Genomic DNA, 22,687 nt, shown 5'->3' on the forward strand with positions numbered 1-22,687 from the left:
GACTAACAAAACAAGTGTATAAAATGAAAATATACTGCTACCCATAAGAAGTAGGCAAACCATCAAAAAAACAGAACAGTTAATGTCTTTAATATAAAAATCACTTTTTTTCCCCCAAAAGCAGCAGCACTGTATTACAGGTGTATTATAGTTAAATTAAAGGAACACTATCATGATTGAGGACATCTTCATGTATGAAATAAAATCTTCCAAATAATTCATAGTCCATTTCTGTACATTTTAGCTTATCAAAATATACTGGAAACAAATAATACATTTTCTGTTCAGCAAGTGTCACTACCACCATTTCTCAAAGAAAACACAGTTTCTAGGAACACCAATGTTAGACAGTAGTTTGGATATAGATTCTATCATTGGAGGTGGACCACAGATGTACCATAAAGTATCCTTAGATACATGTTTTTCTAGATCCTTTTCAGATATTCTTCCCTCTGACAAAGAAAAAAAGTAAGAAATGAGAACAGAAATATTAATCATGAACTAATCTCAAAAAGAATGACTGGTTAAGAGGTATTTCAAGCACTCATTTCTTAAAAATGCCAGGCCTGTTTAAGGATAATAGGTATCAAGATTTGAGGCTTCCAAAACCATTTGTTCTGCTGGGGATATAGATCAGTACTTCCAGTTGGAATGCACAGGATATTAGTCACTGAAGAGGAGCATGGGTTACATACAACTAAAAATCCCACATTCAGATGAAAAAAATAGGTAAGTATCTCAATACAAATACAAGAGAAATGGAAACACGATGAATTATCTCTTACAGGCATCAATCCCACCTTAAGAAAAGTAAATACTTTGCTTAATAGTTTCTGGAATAAAGTTTGCAGTGGGAAATACCAGTATAAAGTTTGGAATTAACAGAGGAGGTTTACTGGAAATGAAAACAAAAGCTACAAAGGGAAAATTTTTCTCCAAAGTGTAATATGTACAGTGAAATAATTTAGGTTTAACTCACATCTCATTTTGAATCTTTAAATGTAAAAATACTAAATTATGCATATAACTTCATCCTCTAGGATGTAATTGAACTTAGACTTTAGATATCATCTCTGTACATCGTCATTATATTTACCTGTAACATGTGGCTGAAGTTCTTTACAGATCTGTGAACTCTGTTGGGTGACATGGAAATGACACATGATCTTTCCAGGAAATGCATTCATCAAACCGAGAATATTTTTCTGTAATGTTAAACACACTTGCTTATACCACAGGCCATTAAGTCAAAACAGATGTATGCATACAGTCCCACAACACCAGAGATTACTACCGAGTACCAAGACTCTTGCATTTCAGCACTGAGAACTTGATGGGCTTGATTTCACAGGGCTGACCTGCACACGTAAACACAGTTTCCGAATCTGGAATGTGAAGACACTACCAGCAATCTTGTTAGTGCTTTTTTTCTCCTTTTTTACAATAGGTTGCAAGTTGTAAGATTTGGACCTAAGAACCAGTTATGTCCTTTCCCGATTTCCTCCTTCCACTTAAATAGTGGTTTTCCATTTAAAAAAAACCCCTGCAGTATGCATTTACCATTTGTTAGGAACTTTTTAAGTCTTATCTGCTTTATCTGGTAAGATTACTAGACCCTTTACTCTCTTGTGTTCTCCACGTAAAACCAACTACAGTGTTAACACTAATGCTATTTTTACCAGAGTAGAAATTCTGTAATTTTCAGTTCCCTAAGTCACAGCTGTGACAGTTACCACCAAAAACCCAGCGGCTTCAGTTCAAATCATAGTAAAAAAAACCCCAAATCTGTCAGTCAGATGCTGTAGTTAGTTCTGAAACTAAATTTAGTTACTGTCTAGATTCTGCACTATTTGGGATTTTCACTGCTGGAACGGACACTGGAAATTCTTTCTTAAAATATTCTGAAATAAAAATAATTTCTACTCTGTGAATAGGTAAATTAGGTTGTTTTGCTATGTGTTTGCTTACTAACTAGTTACTACAGTGAACAGTCTGCCATGGGTTGCTTAACAAAAAACACCAGATAGATTCTACTTTATAGACAAATCTGTTTCCGATTCCCTAAAAAGACATGGACGAAGAGCAGCACAGACAGACACTGCTGTACACTGTTCCACTAGCACCTCTAATGTTGGCCTGCTTACACTGTTCTGGGTGTGACTCTAAACTTTTGTTCCCTTTACGTGGAACCACATACAATTTGATAGCACTTTTGAAACTAATCATGTCCTGTTGAGTTGAAGTCCTAGGACCAAGCCAGAAGGCATGCCTAAGGTAGGACTTTTCCGGCTTAAATAATCCTGCAGTCATTCACAACACCTACTTGTAACCTATCATGCTGTAATTCAGTGACATGGACAGAAAGTAGCAAATATCACACATGTGACATCGACCACCAAAGTACTATTTTCTAGTACCCTAACGCAAGAGACAGGCTCTCTTTAACTGAATGAAGGAGAATTTTAACAGCTCAGCAGGCTCTTTGCAGCTTAGTGAGTTAGTGTACAAAATGAAACAGACAGATTAGCAATATAGATCTAAGGGAAAAGACCTATCCCCCAGTGTCCCAGCCACAATAAGGAAATAAGGGTCACATTCACTCCTCATGAAATCAGGAAAATCCAGCTAACTGACATCTTGAAGTAGCAAAGTTAGTACGGCAGCTTTTGTAATTCTAACACTGTATGCTTCTACTATTTTAAATATCAAGACTTTCAAAAGTAGTGCATCTGCCTATGAAATGAAAGCACATCCAACATGAGTATTAGAAAATTACATTAGCGTCACCCTTCATCCCTGTCAGCCTATACACAGCTGCTTCTTCAGGAGACAGGTCCTCCAAACCATCAGCGACAACCTAGCAGTTCCTCATGGAGATTGTACAGATGTATCTCACAACAGCATGAAGACTCTAGTGATCCTATTTCCTCAATCCTCTGCACAGAAGTAACGAATTTTCATATACGTGTTCTGGGTTTGAGGGACACATGAAGAATGAAGGGAAGAATATATTTCAAGCACTGTGACATTTCATTGTGTTCTCTTCTGTCCCAGAAGCTCTAATGCAAAAGCTCTGCTGTTGTAACACTGCTGAAGTGAAACTTGGGAAATGCTAGCTCCTGCACTGAAAAAAACTGAGTATGCTTAGAACAGACTTGGAGATTAGTAGTTGGCCAAATGGAAGAGTAGATAGGTTCCAGTTTATTATTCCACTGCTAGCAACAAACAAATGAATTCTCAAAGAAAGCAAACCTCTTTGTATCTAGAAATATGGTAGAAGTACAGAATTAAAACTAGTGATGGATCCTATACACAATTGCTGGAATCATGATAGATTTTCACTTTTTTTCTTACAATCAAAAGCTTTCAATATTTCAAAGAAACCTAAATCATTAGGGATGCTTCTTTACAGAAGCTGCACTAATTTGACCCTAAAATCTTATCAGTGACCCTTAATGGCCGAGTGTGACAACTGATCTTTAACTGGTAAGTAAATGTTGATGAAGTACTATACAAACAATTTTTCAAGTGGCTATAAATACTTCATTCATATACTACTATCCAATAATAACTAATGCAGTATCATTAAAGCTCCCCTATTGTTTTTAGAAAGTTTCCTTTGGATATAATTGCTCTTGCTAGTCTTTAAATTCAATACAATCTATACTGAGACTGTGTGGTTACAGTATTATAGCATATAGCATTATGCATAATATTAGTGTGTATATACACTTACATGTTATAGTATATATAATCTTTAGTATACTATGATGCTTTTACGACATTATAGTAAAATGTAGACATTTAGGGCTAATTGACTTATCAGTGAAGTCAATGAGACCAGGTACGTCCAATAACAACCTTAATTTGTACACTGGCATAAGTAATTAACAAAACACACATGGGATTCAAAGCAGGAAGTTAGTTTTGTCTCTGTACAGCGTCTTACACAGAGGGACTCTCTGGAATTCGGCAACAGAATGATACACACACTGAGAGCTGAATATCTGAGATCTTTTTTTTTTTTAAAAAACTTTTTACTTACCTTAAATAAGAGTTCACTTGTATTTTTTGCACTGTAGTACAGCTTCACTGTTCCCATTTTGTATCCGTTTCCTTTACCCTCTTGGTATCCATGAAGATCTACTATATGCAGCAGTATAGAAAACAATGGGTTAATTCCAACACCCCCTGCTATCAGCACTAGTTTTACAGGGGAGTCACCAGGCTGAGGATCAAAGAAGAAATCACCTCCCACTCGCAGAGCCACTTCTGAGTCAAGAGTGCACTAGGATGGAAAAGAAGATACTTAATTTCAAAACTAAAAGCAAAAGTTGAAATATTCTTCTTCTTGCACCATAGTCACAAGACTTGCTGGGCTGTGATTTTTTATTTTTATTGACCAGTGAGGGAAAACTGAAGTAGTTTAAAATAAACACACAGTTTCCAGCTATCTGAAGTAATCTATTTCAGTGTCTCTAGGGATCTACTTCTACTTTCAGAAGTTTCAGTCTTCTGATAAGGCAGGATGGTGAGTCCCCCTTCCCACCCCCATAAGAGTTGAAGAGGGATGATTCATGCAAGAGTTTTTCAACAGCAGTATGTGGTTGTGAAAACCTGAGGTTAACATGCGAGATCACACTTTTACCCAAACCCAGTCTCATGTCAAAAAAGGCCTTGCTATGAGGTCACAGAAGGAAGTCAGAATGAGTTGCACAGACGCAGAAGGTTTTTCCATCCCCATTCCTAAAAAATAAAAAACACCCAGAAGCAAAGCAAGTATCCACAAGAATATTTCTTGCAGAACCACTTCTGCATTTGCAATTTCAGAGTTGTAGAAGAAGAAAAATCAGGGGAAAACCTTCTCTCTTCCTTTCCACTTGTACATAAGAAATTATTTCTTAGCGAAATTTGCCAAAGCATGGTTTTTTTGATACATGGAAAACTAAAGCTACAACAAAAAAAACCATTTGGGTCAGTATCTTCTTGGTAAACCAGCACTGCATCCCAGTATGAAGGATGAAACCGCAGTACAGAGAAGTCAGGTTGAGTTCTTCCACATCACTGCAAGCTAACAGAACAAATAGGAGCAGAAAACAGAACTCATTTCAGGCCATATAGAGGGTTTAAAAAATAAAACAAAAGACGATAGGGAAACCAAGTAAGGTGGGAAAGGAGGAGAGAAAAAAAAGGAAAGCTACAAGAACTGCTGAAAAATTAGCAGTTAGTCACTTACAGAATAAAAACATTTCCTCCTCGATATCAGGAAACAGTAATCGAAACAAAAGGATTTCCATTAATGACAACTGTATAGTAAACAAAGGTCTAAACACGTAACAATTCCACTAGGAGGAAGGAAGCCCTTGGACGCAGGTACTGCACAGAACACAGAGGTTCCTAAATTAGTGAGCATGACCATTAAAAAAAAAGTTTCTTGCCTTTCTTAATTATTGCATAAAGTATTATCTCTCAATTATAGTGTAAGACAATCAGCATTCATTATCTGAAACTAATTTCTCTCTCCTTCTTTAATGTGCACTGCCAGGCTTTCCCATCATGATTTGCCCTGTTTTAGAGATGCGTGAATCCAGAAGTGTTCCAGATTCATGTGGCAGAAGGAGGACATAAGATTTTGGTACCCTTTGTGGAAATAAGCATTTTTAGGGAGAAATAATCTCATTATTGTCTAATCTGCCTCCTTAACCAGCTATATCTCATCAAGATTGGATGTAGGACAGAGGAAAAATCTCTCTTAACCAGCAGTCACCCACGTTTCAGTACTTTAGCCATGCCAATGTTAACAGTAAGTCAGTATTCACAAAAAACCAGTAAAATTCTGGAGCAATACGGTGAGAAATACGGTGAGAAAGTGTTGTCCTTTAACCTAGTTTGTAAATACGGCATTGAAACAGCTTAGGCAGAAAAGTGAAGCAATCAATACATTACATGTACATTTTTCTAAAGAAAAGGCTGTATTTTCCTAAAGCTATAAGGTACTCTGCTAAAATTATGATTTTATATACAATAACATTAGAAAAAAAAAACACCTCTAAAAAACCCCAGATACAGTGAGTAAATTAGTACTAACTATTCCCATAACATCTTTTACCCCGAGATATCAACTTCCCTTAGAAGTAACTTTTAAACAATTAAGTGCCAGACTTTTTTCACCATATATACAACCTTTTCAAATTCTAGGTTACTATTTTTTCCTTCTTCTTTCCTAAGGAAAAGCATGCACTTTTGTTTAGCTAAAAGAGTCCATATACACCCTGGAGGTTCCTCCACAGCATCAGGTTTAACCTAGCTTACCCACTAACTAAAGACTTTCCTATAAATTCAGCCAGAAAACTCAGCAACAACAAACTGATTTATGACATCCAAAATCCTAAGAGAGTCTCCAGAGACTGGGAATTATGTAGTTAGGTCTTCATATTCTTTAAAGAGCAATACCAAAAAACAGATCCTCTTAGGCATTATGCAGTCTGCTGGCACGTGCACTACAAGTTCTACACAACATCTCAAAAAGGTTATTTTGTTTATGTTCCAGTGGAGATAACTTGATATGACACCAATTAAAATACTGTGGATGGTCACATGCTAACTACTAGATTAGCAGCACTTTGCATATCCTCAATTCTAGTATATTTGCATCAATCTTTACTGTAACTCGTTAGCCACTGAACAAAACTGCAGTATTTGTAAACCTAGAAGAATCCGTCAATTTAAACTTCACAGCCACATTTAGGAAATACAAATGCCAGGCAGAGAACAGTAAATAGGACAGATCACAGAGGGGTGTGAAAAGAACAGAAGTTGACAGGACAGATCATCTATGAAATACGATCAGCAGCAGAAACAGGACTCTTCTGACTTAACTAAATGGGGTAAATGGAAGAACAAAACACTGCAAGAGGCCAAAGTGTGAGACTTTACTTTTAACATAGCAAATCAAGCCTTGGGTTATGTCAATATTACAAAAATATTGCATATTTAAAAGAATACTATCAAAATTCTGAAGTATTGTTTTATCATTTCAGAATAACTGAGCTAAGTATCTCCCTTTGCTACCACTTAATAATCTATATTTGTATTTATCTGACAATGCTTCCCAGTTTCTGTTTGCAGAAACGGACAAGAATGATGGCAAGTTATCAGATGTAACTGTAACATGTAACACAACCTGTTCTCAGGGACACAAGTTAGAACAGAGGTTTTTCAACATTTTTCAGTTCATTAATTCCAAAGGAGTGAGAACCCTTATATGCACTAAGTACAGTATCACTGTAAGTCCAAGCACAAGTGGAGTGAAAAGATCACAGTAACCATATTACCACATACACATCCAATTTCTAACCCTTACTGAACAAAAGGTTTTAAAGATTTACATTGTATTAAAAATGGTTGAACAAGTCAACAGTAGTTTTGCACTCAATAGCAAAAAGTAGTCTGAAATCACACACACCACCCCCTCAAAAAAAAAAAAAGGAAAAATAAAAAGCCAAATCTCACAGTTAATCTCATTTACCTCAGTGTGAATCCAGTGAGCAGGAGGATGAACAGTGTGCTTTACTGCCAGCTCTAATATTCCTTCTCGTTCCAACAGGCCAGGGCTTGAGCATATTGAGAATCCCCCAACTACAGATACTCCAGGAATAAAGAAATCAACCCTAAAAATAGACCAGAAACAAAAGTTTAAAAGACAGCCAACAAACCCAAACATGGAAAACAAAATGGCTGCCTTTGTTTCAATTATCCTTCCTTGACAAAGACATCTTCATTTCCCTAACATAACTTTTCAAAAAAGGACTTAATCTTGAGTAATGCCATTTCCTTAAAATTATTTTCATCTAGAAACATGTCATCACCTTTGTTAAACTATCAGGTTTTTAAACCATTCTGCTTTTAGCATTAGATGCTACATATTACAACAGACTAGAATTCTAAGTGTTTAAATAAATCATTTGCGTATTAAACCAAAACCACAATATGGTCTGATAGAGTGGCTTAAATCCCACTCTTTTTGGTCCCTTTGATGGGGTCTTCAATTTTCAAACATAAGAAGATTGGGAAACTAATTATAGGGAAATGATTTTCGATTAAACGCTTTCTTTTCTTAGGAAGATGAAATACCTGAAGTAAAACCACAGTCTGTAAAAAATTTCTCCAGTGAAAGGTCAGTAACTAGAAGCAGAATCGCTTTACCTCTTGAACTGCAGTGCCCTCTGGTGGCAGATATCTCTTTCTAGTTGATAGGAAAAGAAACTGGAATAAATGACTACAATATTTTTTAAAGTTAAAGTAAACCACACATGGGTTTCCACAGATTAGAAGGTAATATATGGCTAAGCTTTTGCAACACCAGCAATTAGAGAGTATGGAAGGCAAGCCATTACTACACATGAGCTACAATTCATTTTCATAAAAGTAAGGCTTTGATATTCCAAATAGTATCAGAAAAGGTTAGAAGCTGGTTTATAATTTAACATTTAAACTCCTCTGTGTTGCATAAATCTTTAAATATTTCAGTTTTTTACAACACATAACAAAATCCCTATATTTCTAAAGAAAACTAATGTTTAAAACTAATTGTGCTGCTCCACTTCTTAGGAAACAACCACACTGGTAAGCAATGCCAAGTACTAGAGAATCATTAGTCAATTCGAACCTGAGTTAGGCTGGCTCAGTATTAGTTAAATGAGAATGCAACAAGAAATACAGACTGACTTTCACTGCACAGATACTTTCTTTAAACAGCAAGGCTGTATTCTTCACAGAGATCACAAATTCTTGAGGGAGAAGCACTTTGGATAGTTCACTACTTTTTAAAGAAAAAATCTTGCCTGCTGACTCCCCACAAAGATTCACCCTTCGAAGAAAAATATCCTCTTTTTCTCTCAAAGAATGCACAAAGCGTGATATATACAATACTATAGTGATACAATTTTTAACTTTATGCTAATAAACTTGATGGTGTATAAAGGTATCTGACTGCAAATAAAAGGTCAACAACCAAAAAAAGTTGAGAAGGCTTATTTCGCTGTCCTCAGCTTCTGCAGCCCCACTGACCACGGGGCTCAGCTTTCCTGGCAGTAAGGATCTAAGAGATTAGAAAGGATGACTCTTGTATTGCAGCATTTATTGTAGCAAAGAAAACCTCAAGATGCTACTAAAGCTCTTTACCACCCTCTGGTGGAAAATAATCTTACTACTTAAGTTAGAGAAAAAAAAAATTACATTTATGCTGTAAAGTAACAATTTCCATTCAAGTCAAAATGTTCTGCTTGACATATAAGGGAAATATTATTCGCACCTGGTGGGGAAACATTCATACAAAACCAAACGTTGCTGTACAATCTAAATCAAATGTAGTTTTCACCCTTCTAATGTACTAACATAGGCGTGCATTTCTTTCTACATTAGTATTTCTTTTCCAATTACATAATTATGAGATATTTCAGGGCATAGTGTACTATATTACAGTGGACTAGCTAGTATTTCTAATGGGTTGTCTAATCTTAGCTGTGTGTAGGAAGGATAAGAGGACTCCTGAAGAAATGCTATCTGTGACAGCTTAAGCAAAAGGAGTAGTTGTAAGGAAAAAAAAGAAAAAAACAAAACCTATATAAACCCACAACAAGGAAAGGAGCAAACAGATGTAAAACAGAGATCTTACAGTGGTTTTTCATTTCCCTCCTTTTAAAGGCTACCTAAGCCCAATCTTTAAGAAACAATTAGCAATTGCTGGAGGAAGAGATCAGAAACAGTAAAACCATAAAGCTACTTCTTCAAAGTATTTATAACATGCATATACCTCAATGCATGTTTTAGTAAATCAAAATGGGCAAGAGCAACAAGTGTCTTCATTATTTCTTGAAGTCAGATAAAGACCAATATCTGCCGACATGGTTGCAAAACAAATTCACTTTTGCTTCTGAAAAACTTGATAATTAGAACACTTTCAAAAAATATATACATTTTAATGGCAATCTTTGGCTGTAATATCTTAGTATAGCAAATTCTAACAAGTTAGCCTTTTCTACTCAGGAAATTGTGGCCTGGTGTTTTGTACTGCTCATCAAAAAATGCAACCATAGTTTATAGCTACAAGTATAGAAAAGTTGTATACCTTACAATAGCATTAGAATACTTTCAAGGAAGAAGAAAATGAAAAAGAGTAATTATAATTAAAGCTTTCAGTTTTCAGCATAATTTCTAAAACATTTTTGGAGGGTAAATGTACTTTCCAAGTACTGGCAAGCAAGAATTTAATATGAGTCACTGCACATGTGCAAAAACTGCAGCAAATTACTCCACAAACAAATTATTGCAATCAACATCTTGTGTTCTGGTTCTAAATTTAAAAGCCAGCATATTAACACTACATGAGTAACATATGCTGTTAATATCCTAGCAGCTATACTTTGATTCCAGCAAAACCACTTTCAGATGGCCTAAGCCAATAAAAAGTTTAAGAACATTTAAGTGTCCAATGCCAAAAGCAACTACTTACAGTTTTAAATTGATTTCTAAGAGAAAAAAAAAAGCGATTGAGTGGGAGTATTTTTAACGAGGAAGGAAGACAAACATGAAAATCCACTATTTCCTTGGGAAAAAAGCTGTAAGGTTGCTTAAACAAACAGCTAATAATTTCAAAAGCTTAATAATTCAAGTTTTTTTATTTTGAAGTTTGCCTATGTATATTTATATATTAATCTGATCTAGCAGGCTTAAATTTCAGAGTGGAAACTTCTAGGGGAAGAAATAAAAGCTAACAGGCATTTCTGATTCAATTATAAACCAAAACTAAGTAATCAGCAGTCTCAGCTCCGCTGTAAAAATAGCTAGTAAATAAAGACAGTAAAGGCAGCTTGCAGAATAAATCACAGTGCACTTCAAAGCACTCTTGAAGAAACAATGTAATATACATAAAACAGAGGAAAATACTGAAACAATCAAACTGAACATTTAAAGAATATCCATTTTTGTCCTTTTAAAATTAGCATTAGCATACTTAATAATGGCTATTTTAAAATTATGCCAAATATCAGCTATTTGACAGAACACCCAACAATAAAATATCATATTACGTAAATTAACAATTTTTTCCAAGGCTCAAGTATCAAGGGCCTTTTAACATTTTGTTATAGTGGACTTCTGCTAGTAATTTTCCCCTCAAATATCAGAAGATCTTACCACTGTCCTGCTTTGAAAGTAAAATCTTTATTTGCAATAGCCAAACGAAGCCTTTTGACTGTCTCCGATTCATTGGTGATTCCACACACTTTTGCTTGTGAAATTACCTAACAAAAGGAAAATAAGCCATTGTGTTACGGAGATATCATTTGCAGCAAAAGTACTCAAGAATCTGTGTATGAGATATCTATCACTTCGCATGTTTTCTGTGGCATTTCATTATCTAAAGCACCAATATTTTTTCACTGGGGTAGAGAAACAAAAATGGATTCACTTACATAGTTACTGAATGGAGAAACAGTTTTCTACTGATAGCCCACCATGTCTGTCACTTTTGTCAGGGTTATTCTAAGATTGTATACAAACTTATTTTATTTCACTTGAAAAGAACATAACAACAAAGAGAAGTGATTGCTAGTTACCACTTCACAGATTCTGACCTCTACAAAGCAGATTCCTGTATCTTCCAGCAACAAAATAAAAACACCTCTGCTATAAAGACTGACTGCTACTGAAGTCCCAAGGAGAATTCTGGATCTGTATCTAGTTTTATTTAAGTAATTAAATGCATTACTGGCAGAGTATGCATTAATGCATAATGCATTAATGCAAGAAAAACAATAAGCCTTGTCTTACTGCATTTACACACATACCCATTTGACCACGTATATGATCTACAAACACAGGGAAACTGCAACACAAGTTATCATTGCTAGTTAACAGAAGAGTTTTTGTTTGGCAACCAGATGGAAGAGGATGTAAGAGCCGTAGTTGATACTGCCTTTAAAGAGATTAAAAAAAAAAAAAGAAAGAAAGAAAAATAATGCTTTTCTAAATGAAAAGCAGATTTTGCATCAGGAGCATCGGGCAGGGGCTCCCCACTTAAAACTCTTTGATGTCCATCAGTACAACATGGATTTTTCTCCCCTCCTCTCCCTGCCCTTCCTCTTCAGGTATTTTTGAGTTATAATTATTAACCATTTTCCTCTACAAAGAAAGTAATGTCCTAAATATTTTCTACACAGGCAAATATACAGATTTTAATCTGTTAAAAAATGCTGATGTCATTTACCACACTAGGAAATACTAATAATGCCACCAGAACTCTACCATTTCTCATTTGTATAAGATCAAACAGATTAAAAAAAATAATTAAACTTTAACCAACTATGCTCTAATTTAAAACACATAGCAGGAAATTAATTTATTCATAAAGCAACATCTGAACATGTCCACTGTCCCATTAAGCAGCAGGACATTTGCCAATTTAAAATAAAGTAGCACACATTTCTTTTCCACTTTAGCAGACAGTGTTAAACGGGGAACACAATCACTCTAAGTTAACAAGAGAAATGTCAGACACATGACTAAAATGGTTGTTCTGATGGAGAAACCTTAAGTCCAGGAAGCGGACATTAAGTTTGGATCTTCTTCATTCCCTTCTTTACTCTTCAGTACACTCCCTAATTTATTCTTTGGCTGATACATCTGACAGAGCACTGGAAATGTAATTCTTAATCAGTATAAAGTTATTACAAAAAATGAATTTAAGTCGATCAAAGACATTCACCCAGTATTTTGAACCACCACAAGAGTATCCAACTGGCCCAGAACAAGGCTGCAGTGAGAGGGAGGAGGACAGAGGACTCCAGGCTTTGCTGTTGTATTTCAAGAAAGTGTTAGGCACTTTTTCTTGCCCTGGTCCTTCCCATTACCACTCTTCAACAGGCGATATTGTGTGGCGTGCAGCCTAATGCAACACAGACCTATGATTATCTTTCTACAGGACTGAAATGGCCAAATAAGGCAATACAGACTGAGGGAAGCCAACTGCTGATTACATGGAATTTAAAACCAAGCAGAGGATTTAAAATAAACTGATTTTAAAGTGGTCAGAAATAAAGTAACAAAGAATAAATCAAGCATTAAAAAAAGAAACAGCATAATCCTCTGATATGCAGAGAATTTGTGGTAGCAAGAACTGAGCCCTGCTCTTCCACCTATGCTACACAGATTCCATCTCTTCCTCAGGAAGAATTCCCTGTACCACCTCAGAGTCTCCAACACCTCATAAGGATCCATTTTCCACGTATTTTCCAGCTACCCAGCATTTATGTTGAGCAGAATAAGTAAGCAAGCCATGCAATCAGAAATATCCAAGATAAAAAAAATGGTTGCAAGACTCAAAATTGCAATCATTTTTTCCATGTCAGAAGCAAACAAGAATGCACATCTGACTGTACCTGCCTCTAATACTCATTTTCTCCATCTACTGAGTTAATCTGGCATAAATTGGATCCACCCAAGCAGCTGTATGTCCACAAGCAATGCTAATGTGTACTCAAGTAAGAGCTGACATTAGGTGTGAGTAGCTGAGGCACAGCTTTGAGACACATGGCTCCCAAAGCTGGCTCACATCTTGGCGAAACGAGGCTGCATTTGTCTCATCCGTCTACAGCCTATGTCATTAAGTCCTGAATCTTCAGTTTTGGGGTTACCTATATATCCCCACCACCCAGCCTCCTTTCAAGAAGAATTCACTTGGCCTGTGACTTATTCTCAACTGTAGTGAGGGAAAACCTAGCAGAGAAGGACTTAATTATGTATGCACATTAACATCTGTGTAGTGTGTCTGAGAATACAGTTTGTCCTGCTGTGTGACACGTGCAAGACTGGCCTTTCGTGCATGTCTGCTCAAGACTGAGAGAAGCTAACTAAACATGGAGAAAAATTGGGCATAATTTCCCAACTTTTGGGAATTAAAGATGGGATTTTTCAGTCAAAAAGGTACCCTACTTCTCCTGAAAAGTCTAAGAAAAATGCAGAATTGTTTCACTACTGAAACATTTTTGAGAATTGAAGTCATATTCTGCCAGTAATTAAAAATTTCAAAACATCTACTTTAGCTAATTGCAGAAAGGAAATACCTACATGAAATACAAGAGTATGTTCGCTTCTGAACATTATGAAAAAGAATGCTTACTGCACAAAACTGAGATCCAGAATAAGCATTTCTGAATTTTGATGGAGAACAATGCTCTATCTTCCTTGTACTTGTGAATTAAAATAGATACAAACTAAGATCTTTTTTACAACTGCCTATCATCTCTCCCTTCAAAATGTCTACACTTTATCTTATCTCTCATGTTATAAAAGGACATTTTCCACATTTTTTTTATATCAAATTTGAACCAGAACTGTAGATATCCATAAAATTCTCAGAAGGCTGTGTAGACATGACAGGTATCAGTGTGCTTGACCAGAATGCTATTAAATTTCTTGTCCAACATAAAGTAAACAGCATCACATCATCAATAATTTTTATAACTCATTGTCAAGGTTTAACCCCAGCCAGCAACCAAGCACCACACAGCCACTCACTCATTCCCCCCCACAGTGGGATGGGGGAGAAAACCGGGGGGTGGGGGGGGACGACGAGACGTAAAACTCATGGGTTGAGAAGAACAGTTTAATAGAACAGAAAGGAAGAAACTAATAATGATAATAATAATTATAAAAGAATTGGAATGTACAAAACAATTGATGCACAATGCAATTGTTCACCACTCGCTGACCAATGTCCAGTTAGTTCCCGAGCAGTGATCCGCCCCAGGCCAACTCCCCCCAGTTTATATATTGGGCATGATGTCACATGGTATGGAATACCCCTTTGGCCAGTTTGGGTCACCTGCCCTGGCTGTGTCCCCTCCCAACTTCTTGTGCCCCCCCCAGCCTTCTTGCTGGCTGAGCATGAGAAGCTGAAAAATCCTTGACTTAGTATAAACAGTACTTAGCAACAAACTGAAAACATCAGTGTGTTCTCAACATTCTTCTCATACTGAATCCAAGACATAACACTATACCAGCTACTAGAAAGAAAATTAACTCTATCCCAGCCAAAACCAGGACATTCATTACATTTCACACATTGACCACAAAATACACTTATCAAATATCAATATCAAATATGAAAAATGAGGAGAAAAAGAAGTAAAACAGACTCTAGAAGACAAAATGAAGCCTAAGAATGAAATACAACTATCCAGTTTCTTCACACACACAAAAAAGTACTTATATCCTGAAGAACAGAACACTAACCTCCTGGCGAAAATTATTTGCTGTTCTCTCTAGATGATCCATTTTCCTTTTTGATTTTATTGTGCTACAACAAAAAGCAAACACAGATAATAGTCATTTTGACAGCTGTGCTACTGTCCCTTACTGATAGGAATTTCTATTAACATAACAATTTACCAGTGTAATCCAGACTAAGTCTAAATACGAATTAAATATAAATATACAACTGGGAGTTAAATAAGTATTTACAGGTCTGTAATAATTTGTCAGCTTCATTTTGACACAGTGAAGTGTTACCATGACATTCTCTTTAAAAAAAAAAAAAAATTTGTACGTGGATAACCTACCTGTTTACTGTGCAGTAACAAAAATCAGAGTGCCTCACCACCACCAATGCAGAATGAGTGGGAAAAATTCTGCTAGCACCTCTCAGTAACTGAGGAACAGTAAACCCCACGTAAATAGTAGCATGAGCCATGATGACTTGGCAGTCTTCAGAACCACCAGCTCCTGAAAAATCCATATAAATATTTGTTAAATAAAATACTCATCATTTGACATGGCTTGTTTTCACCCTTTATTTCCATTAAATCACAAAGGCTCAACTGGAGCTAAAACTAGCAATAGACATATAGGGTAACAAGAAGGAATTTTAAAAATATGGAAGGATCATAAAGAAGTTAAGTGAAAATGTGCATCCATCAATTTAGGGGGAAGACAACCTTGCCACAGATGATATAGAAAAGGCTGAAGTACTCAACACGTTTTTTTCCCCTCAGTCTTCAGAGGCAAAGCCTGCACCCAGACCTCTGCTTGGACCAGTAGTGTTTGGGAAGGAGAGGGCTAAGGAGTGGGGCCAGCAACTGCTTAGAGAAGCTGGATGTATTCAAATGCACAGAGCCAGACGGGTTACACTCAAGGCTGCTAAGAGACACAGCTGACATGCTTGTGAGGCAACTGTTTATTACCTATGAAAATCAGTTACCTGGGAAAGTCTCCAATTGACTGGAAAAAAAGCTAATGCGTGGTCATTTTTAAGAGAGGCAAGAAGCAGTGCCTATGTCCAGTCAGCACTACCCAGTCTCTGGAATAATGCTCAGAGCTTGTCCCCTTAGCTGTGTAAAAGCTAAGAAACTAATCAGGGAGATTCAACACAGATTTGCCAAGGGCAAATTATGTTTGATAAATCTGAACACTTACTATGATGAAATGTCTGGTCATGCAGCTAAGGGGACAGCAGCAGATACAATACACCTTGACTGTCCTGTGGCTTTTGACAACATCTGCCATAGCATACACATTAGGAACCTAAGGCCAGATGGACTGTTGGGAGTGGTTGAAGACTGGCTCGGCAGACAGTTGAAGACTTGATGGCTTCAAATTGCTTCAGTTGCTGGCTAGTAACAGTAGGAGTACCCTGGGGTTGATACTGGGGCTGATATAGTTCAGTAAATTTATGAGTAATTTGGATGATGAGACAGAATGTACCATCAGCAAACTTGCAGATGATACTAAATTAGAGGGATGGTTGACATGTTGAATGGTAGAGCTTCACTTCAAAGGGACACTGCGAAACTGCAGGACTGTAAAACAGAAACCTCATGAACTTGAAGTACAAAGGTCTATACCCGGGACTGGCTTAATCCAGTGCTAGCAACTGTCCTGCTCCAAGCAGAAGCTTTGACTAGATGACCCTCAGAAGTCCCTTCCAGCCAACGTATCTGTGATTCTAAATGCTCAAACAATATTTATGTTTGAAAGAAGATCAAACACTGAATATGCATTCCCTTTCTATTGATAAAGAAAGTGTTCTGGTTGGAAAATTTTATAAACACTAAATAAACTGTTCATTTATAGGTTTATTTAAAAACACATAAATCCCTTATACTTCCATATTTCCTACATAATAATAGTTACATCTCTAAACTGTTAAGCAAGTAGCAGACACTTATATGCACTACAGGGGAAACACAGTGTGAAGATTCAAAACTGCATACTCAAAATGGAGCTATGACAGAGAAAGATAAACTGACATGTACAATATTAAAAGTCAGAAAGACCCTTCATATACAAGTGTAGGAACAGGTTCATAGAGAGCCAAGAGACATTTCTCATTGCTTGTAAATCTGCCTTTGTTTTTCCTAAAATGGATTAGCATAATTCTCTATCATATTATCATCACCTATCAAATTAATTATTTCTATGATGCAGTCCATTGCTTCTTTAAAGCCTTCTTAATCTTTTACTTCCATTTAAATCTCTTTTCCGGCATTCTTTTAAAGCATGTAATTTATTTTCAAAATGGTTTTGTTTTTCATTTTGAATCCTTTGAAATGGCAACGATCCAGCTTGTTTAACTAAACAGGCCTATACTCTCTAGGCTTTCACTAACAGCTGCATTGGCTGGTCACTTGGTAATTTGTCCTGTTTGTAATCTTGCACAAATGGGAGGCAGAGCTTTCATAAACCTGGCTGCTCAGAAACAAAATACATTTACTGTAACTACTCAAAATGCCCACTTTCAAGCGTGAGAAATACATCCTGCAGCTTTTAACTGTCCATAATTTTTAATAACTTTTTAGCATTTAATTCCACAGCAGCTTGCAACTTTTCAAAGCAGAATTATTTAAAACTCTTCCACCACCAGTGAGCAAAATCACTTTTTTTTTTTGCCACAGCATATAACAAATACTCTATTTAAACAAAATACTTTAGCGCTTTCTACATGCAAATGTGTAGAAGCTATTGGTAACAAAAGCATTAACATCTTAAAATATTTTAGCAAGACAAAGTACACATCTAATGAAGAAGTGACATTCCTCTATCTTGGTTATATCCATCTACTTCTCCTTTTTTTTACGCTTCTTGCTTTTTGATTCATGTTCTCAAGCTTTTCACTCTACCACATTAACCAATTCAAAGTAAAAACAAAGGATGTTTGAAAGTGGACATTCTTATGTAAGCTGTTTATGCCAACAGCTGTGACTTTAATTAAATCAACACAACATCAAAATGAACCACATAAAGTCTAACGCTTTGCTTCAGAGGCCAAGAACTGAGAATAAAGACTTAATTATTGGGGTTTTGTATGGTTTTTAAATCACCTCATATCCTTCAAAACCCTTTCTGCAATTAACTGCTACTAAACACAGCAAGATCTGCTGGTATAATACGTGGCCTAACTTTAAAATTCAATAGGAAGATTCTTGATTGTTTATTTTATGTATTTGGTTTAATTCTGCTCCTAAGGTTGACAGTCACTTAAAGCCGGCCTCATTCTCATTTTCACTGCTACCAATTTAGGAAGCAAATACGTTCAGTTCTACATATGAAAATGTAAAAAAACAAGCAACCAACCAAAAGTTCAATATCAATACATAATACTGAAAACAAAATAAATGTCAGCCTTATTTTATTGTAGCAGCTACAACTTTGAAGTCAGAACTGAAAGATCCTATTGACACAGACTATTTTCAGAGTGAGACTCTTCCCTAAACTAAAAATAACTCTTGAATGGTAGTTCAGGATATTTGTTCCATTTACACTGTCATCAATCACTTTCCAATCTGAAAATCACAATAAAAATCAGTTGTAATTTTTACCCTGTAACTAATAAATTCCAAAATCTCTTTTAATGAGTCCTGCTTCTCCTCTACCATATACAAGCCTGAGTCATGACTTTACAAACCTGTGAACAGCCTCTCCCCCGTCTGTCATCTCTGTGACTTTCTTGGCTCATCCAGCTCTTTGGCAATTCCCTGCCCTCCAAGAAGTGCAGTGCTTCAGCCTCCCAAGCTCCTGTCTGGTGGGATGTTCTCCCTTTATTTTTTCTCTCTTCTTACCCAAGCCCTTACAGAAATAGCCACTCCAAATACTCCCTTTCTTCCTTTGCTCCATGGAGAGAAACGAGTGCTACTTTTGTATGCGACTCCTTCCCCTCCGCACTTAAAATTACAATCAAGCGATTCTTTCATCCTCCTTACCCTCTGACCCACCAGCCCTGGGTTAATATTGCTTGAGATCTATGACGGCATCTCTTCTTTACCTCGGTCCTACATCAGTAGCTGAAGGGAGAGAGTTACTTTTAGTTAACCTGTACCGCACTGAAGAGCAATTTACTAAGTAAGTTAATGCAAGAGAGTCTTGAGGGGGAAGCAGGATACTTAAGTGAGCAGGATAGGAAACCTCGTACCAAAAGCATGCGTACAGATGGGCAAGAGATACCCCTCCAGACAAACCGTCCCTCCTGCAAAAGTCACCACCAAAAAACGCTTTTCCCCTTGACCTAGGGCTAAGGAGCACACGGTGTGTGTGCGGGTGCCTGCGTGAAGCACGGGAGAAGCCTACGCCTGGCCGAATCGGGGCAGCATTAAGGAGGCTGGACGGCCGCCACCCCTGCCCGCCTGGGCCCGGCGGGAGGGGATGGACAAGGTCGCGGCAGTGCCCTGCCGTCCGTCCCCCCCCAGCCACTAGGGACCACTGCTCCGCGCCGCCGGCCAGGCAGGAGGGCGGCCAGGACGGGGAACCGGCAGGGCCGAGGAGCGGAGGGCAGCGGTCGGCGCGGGGGCCCGGGCCACCGTGTCCACCGACGTGCGGGGCGACCCTGTGAGGGGAGAGAGGCGGGCCACGGCCCCACACCTTCTCGCGCGCCGGCCCTCACCCGCCGCTCCCCAACGGCCCCCAAGGCCCAACGGCCCCCAAGGCGCGCGCCCCTCTCCCCACCCGCCCACCCACCACAGGCCCCGCCGCGCCACCCTTACCCGGCGCCGCATCACGTGACGAGAGACGCCCGCGCCCCGCCCCCGCCCCGTCACGCGACAGGGGTGGCGGCCCGTGCGCCGCTGCGTCCCTTCCGCCTCGTCCCGTTTCTGCCCCCGCCGCCATGTCGGTCTTCCACGACGAGGTGGAGATCGAGGACTTCGAGTACGACGAGGAGACCGAGACCTACAGCTACCCGTGCCCCTGCGGGGACCGCTTCCTCATCACGCGGGTAACGGCAGGCGGGCTGGGACGAGGCGGCGGCGGGGAGGTGGGGGTGGGGGGGAACAGCGTTAGGCCGCGGTCCCGCCTCCGCTGGCCGCGGGTGTCTGTGGGTCGGGCAGGCGGCGGATCGGTGACTGCTTTCCCGGGGCTTTTGCAGGAGGACCTGGAGAACGGCGAGGACGTGGCCACCTGCCCCAGCTGCTCCCTGATCCTGCGCGTCATTTACGACCAGGTGGGGGGGGGGGGCTGTCAGACGCGGTTGCGGCCTGCTTCCCCCCGCGCCGGGTCGGCCAAGTCGAGTTCCGGTTCGCTATCCCCTGAGGAGAGGAGGGCGCGGTGGCAGCTTTTAAAAGCCCCTGGTGAACGTGGGATAGGCTTGTGTGGGCTAGGGGTCCTTTTGCTTGTGACTACGGCTCCTGCCTCAACTCTTGTTTTTCTGGTCTCCTTCTCCTGCCGTGTTTGGGCTTTAAAACATGCCGTCTTGGTGAGCATGGGGTGGAACACGGACAAAGCTATCTCACTGGTGTTAAGATCTATCTATGACTCTAGTGGCCCTGTCAGCTAGCCTAGTAGTTTTTCTTATCTAGTAGGCATGTTATGGCTTTCACGTTTCGGGAGACAGATTCATACGCCTTATACCCCAGGCTAGAAAACAAAATGGTTACGTGGTGTTTTTTGAGGGAGATCCCAAATTAATGAAAATCAACTCTACTTGCTGTCTTCAGGAGCAGTTCATGCGTGATGAAGTCATTGCAGAACCTTTGACAAACAAGGAATTGATTAAGTGCTGATGGATACCTCATGAACTGTTGCTGCTTTAGAATAAGAAAGTATGGGGATGGCAACTGCAGAAAGAGACATGGTCGTCCTCCTGGAAGTGCTCGCTGCTGTGAGATACAAGTATGATTACTGGCTGCCTTCATAATTTGAATGAGAATTTGCTGAGACATCAAACACATGACTGGCTTTTGTTCAAAAGGGTTATGTATTTTAGAAAAATATATATAAGTTCCCATATGTATTTCAGAAGTTTTGAGAATTATGATCCTAACTGACAGCAAGTCTATATACAGAAGAACTGTGTGAAGTTGTGGAATTACACCATTTATCTAGCAGTGGCTTCTTAGCCTGTGGAGAAAAGCAGGCTTCATGTGGGCATATAGCAGTGTGAAATGGCAGAGAGCTGAAATGTGGGGAGTCAAAATTTAGAAGTTCATAGGACACGATGCCATACAGAATTACAGTTTTGACACAGCGCGGTATCACCCAGGACGTGGGCTTGCGTACTTCCAGCCCATACTGAACATGGGGAAATATGAGACCCAGAACCAATGCTGCTGGTAAATTATTTTTACTACTCTAAGCACAAAGAAGGTGCAGTTGTATTTATATCTGCACTGGGGGCAACACCTGCGTTGGGGCAAATTTGTTTCTTAAATTGCAGTTGCTTTGAAACAGCTTTGGTAGCTGTTATCAAATGACTCTGATGTAATAGTGATACACTTTTGTGGGTGTTGTGTGAAATGAAACAAATGGAGTCAAACTTTTTTTATCCCCGCAAAGCTAGTAATATGCAAATGGACTTGAACTCGAAATGGATTGTAATTTACCCATATTTTCTCAACAACTTGTGGTTTGACTGTTGCAGGAAATATAAAATGGGCTGCAGTTCTTTGTGCCACTTGTAGTAGCACGTTTGCTGAATTTCTCGGCCTTCCTTTGTTAGGTTCTGTCACTTCCTGGATAGGGGATGCACACATCTCTCTCAATTAATAACAAGGGATTTTTTAGGGTAGAAAAGAGTTGGAAGAATATGTTCCAAAGTACATTGATTCCAGGACTACTTCTTGTATTACAAGCCACTGTATTTAAATACTTACTTTAAAATATAGTCATTCATGTGTTTTAGTAGGATTTGATGTCTGTGAAGTTAAATTGGGGGAAAAACACTTGTGTAGCATTTATATAGATATTTTGCTCCAGGCACTGAAGATAGGCAAGTCTTACTGAATTCTTGCGTTTAACTATTTTTGTTCTTACAACATTCTGTGAATGTTGAAGGTGAACATTCTAATTATTGTAAAAAAAAAAAAAAAAGGAAAGAAAAAGGAAAACTACCTTCAGTTAGAAATTTTGAATGCAGTATGTACAACCCAAAGTGTTTTCATGTCTAAACCAGAAGGTGGCACTCATGTTACTTTGATATCTGTGCTTCAAAAAAAAAAACCAACAAAAAAACTGTGGTACTTTGGTTAGCTAAATCTTCCTGAATATTTATTTTGACTATTTAAATAAAGATATTTAAGACTCCACCAGTGGTTATAAAGGGCCATTGCTTATTCTGTTTGTGCACCAGCCACAACAATTTCCAGAGATGTTGAGTTGCTGCTGCTGTGGTAATGACACTGGAATTTCTTCAGGTTAGTTCGTA

General features: G+C 38.4%; 2 protein-coding genes across 10 annotated transcripts; one reads left to right on the forward strand and one right to left on the reverse strand.

The window, feature by feature from the left end:
- Positions 1-74: 74 nt before the first annotated feature.
- On the reverse strand, positions 75-20,157 carry OXNAD1 (oxidoreductase NAD binding domain containing 1). 9 transcript variants are annotated; one of them, XM_069772306.1, is made up of 9 exons: positions 20,034-20,157; positions 15,621-15,783; positions 15,295-15,358; positions 11,197-11,303; positions 7,529-7,670; positions 4,252-4,288; positions 4,046-4,143; positions 1,097-1,136; positions 75-452 (listed from the first exon to the last, which is right to left on the reverse strand). In XM_069772306.1, the coding sequence occupies exons 1-9, from the start codon at positions 20,155-20,157 to the stop codon at positions 298-300; spliced, it is 930 nt and encodes a 309-aa protein (XP_069628407.1). In that variant the 3' UTR covers positions 75-297. The 9 variants fall into 9 exon arrangements, with proteins under 9 accessions (XP_069628407.1, XP_069628370.1, XP_069628363.1 ...); XM_069772269.1 differs by having other exon boundaries at positions 1,097-1,205; XM_069772262.1 differs by having other exon boundaries at positions 1,097-1,205; positions 4,046-4,146.
- DPH3 (diphthamide biosynthesis 3) lies at positions 20,115-22,568 on the forward strand. Its single transcript, XM_069772314.1, has 3 exons — positions 20,115-20,263; positions 20,414-20,488; positions 20,982-22,568. Exons 1-3 carry the CDS (start codon positions 20,156-20,158, stop codon positions 21,045-21,047), a joined length of 249 nt encoding a protein of 82 aa, XP_069628415.1. The 5' UTR covers positions 20,115-20,155; the 3' UTR covers positions 21,048-22,568.
- Positions 22,569-22,687: the final 119 nt, after the last annotated feature.

Source organism: Haliaeetus albicilla, chromosome 2 (assembly GCF_947461875.1).
Source record: "Haliaeetus albicilla chromosome 2, bHalAlb1.1, whole genome shotgun sequence".
NCBI lineage: Eukaryota > Metazoa > Chordata > Aves > Accipitriformes > Accipitridae > Haliaeetus > Haliaeetus albicilla.

Coding starts and splice junctions, on each gene's coding strand:
- DPH3 (XM_069772314.1), top strand. CDS start 20,156: ATGTCGGTCTTCCACGACGAGGTGGAGATCGAGGACTTCGAGTACGAC. Junction 20,264..20,413: donor ACCGCTTCCTCATCACGCGG/GTAACGGCAGGC, acceptor GGGCTTTTGCAG/GAGGACCTGGAGAACGGCGA. Junction 20,489..20,981: donor TGCGCGTCATTTACGACCAG/GTGGGGGGGGGG, acceptor TGCTGTCTTCAG/GAGCAGTTCATGCGTGATGA.
- OXNAD1 (XM_069772247.1), bottom strand. CDS start 20,157: ATGGCGGCGGGGGCAGAAACGGGACGAGGCGGAAGGGACGCAGCGGCG. Junction 15,784..20,033: donor GTCACGTGATGCGGCGCCGG/GTAAGGGTGGCG, acceptor TGGATTTTTCAG/GAGCTGGTGGTTCTGAAGAC. Junction 453..1,096: donor ACTTCAGCCACATGTTACAG/GTAAATATAATG, acceptor TTTCTTTGTCAG/AGGGAAGAATATCTGAAAAG.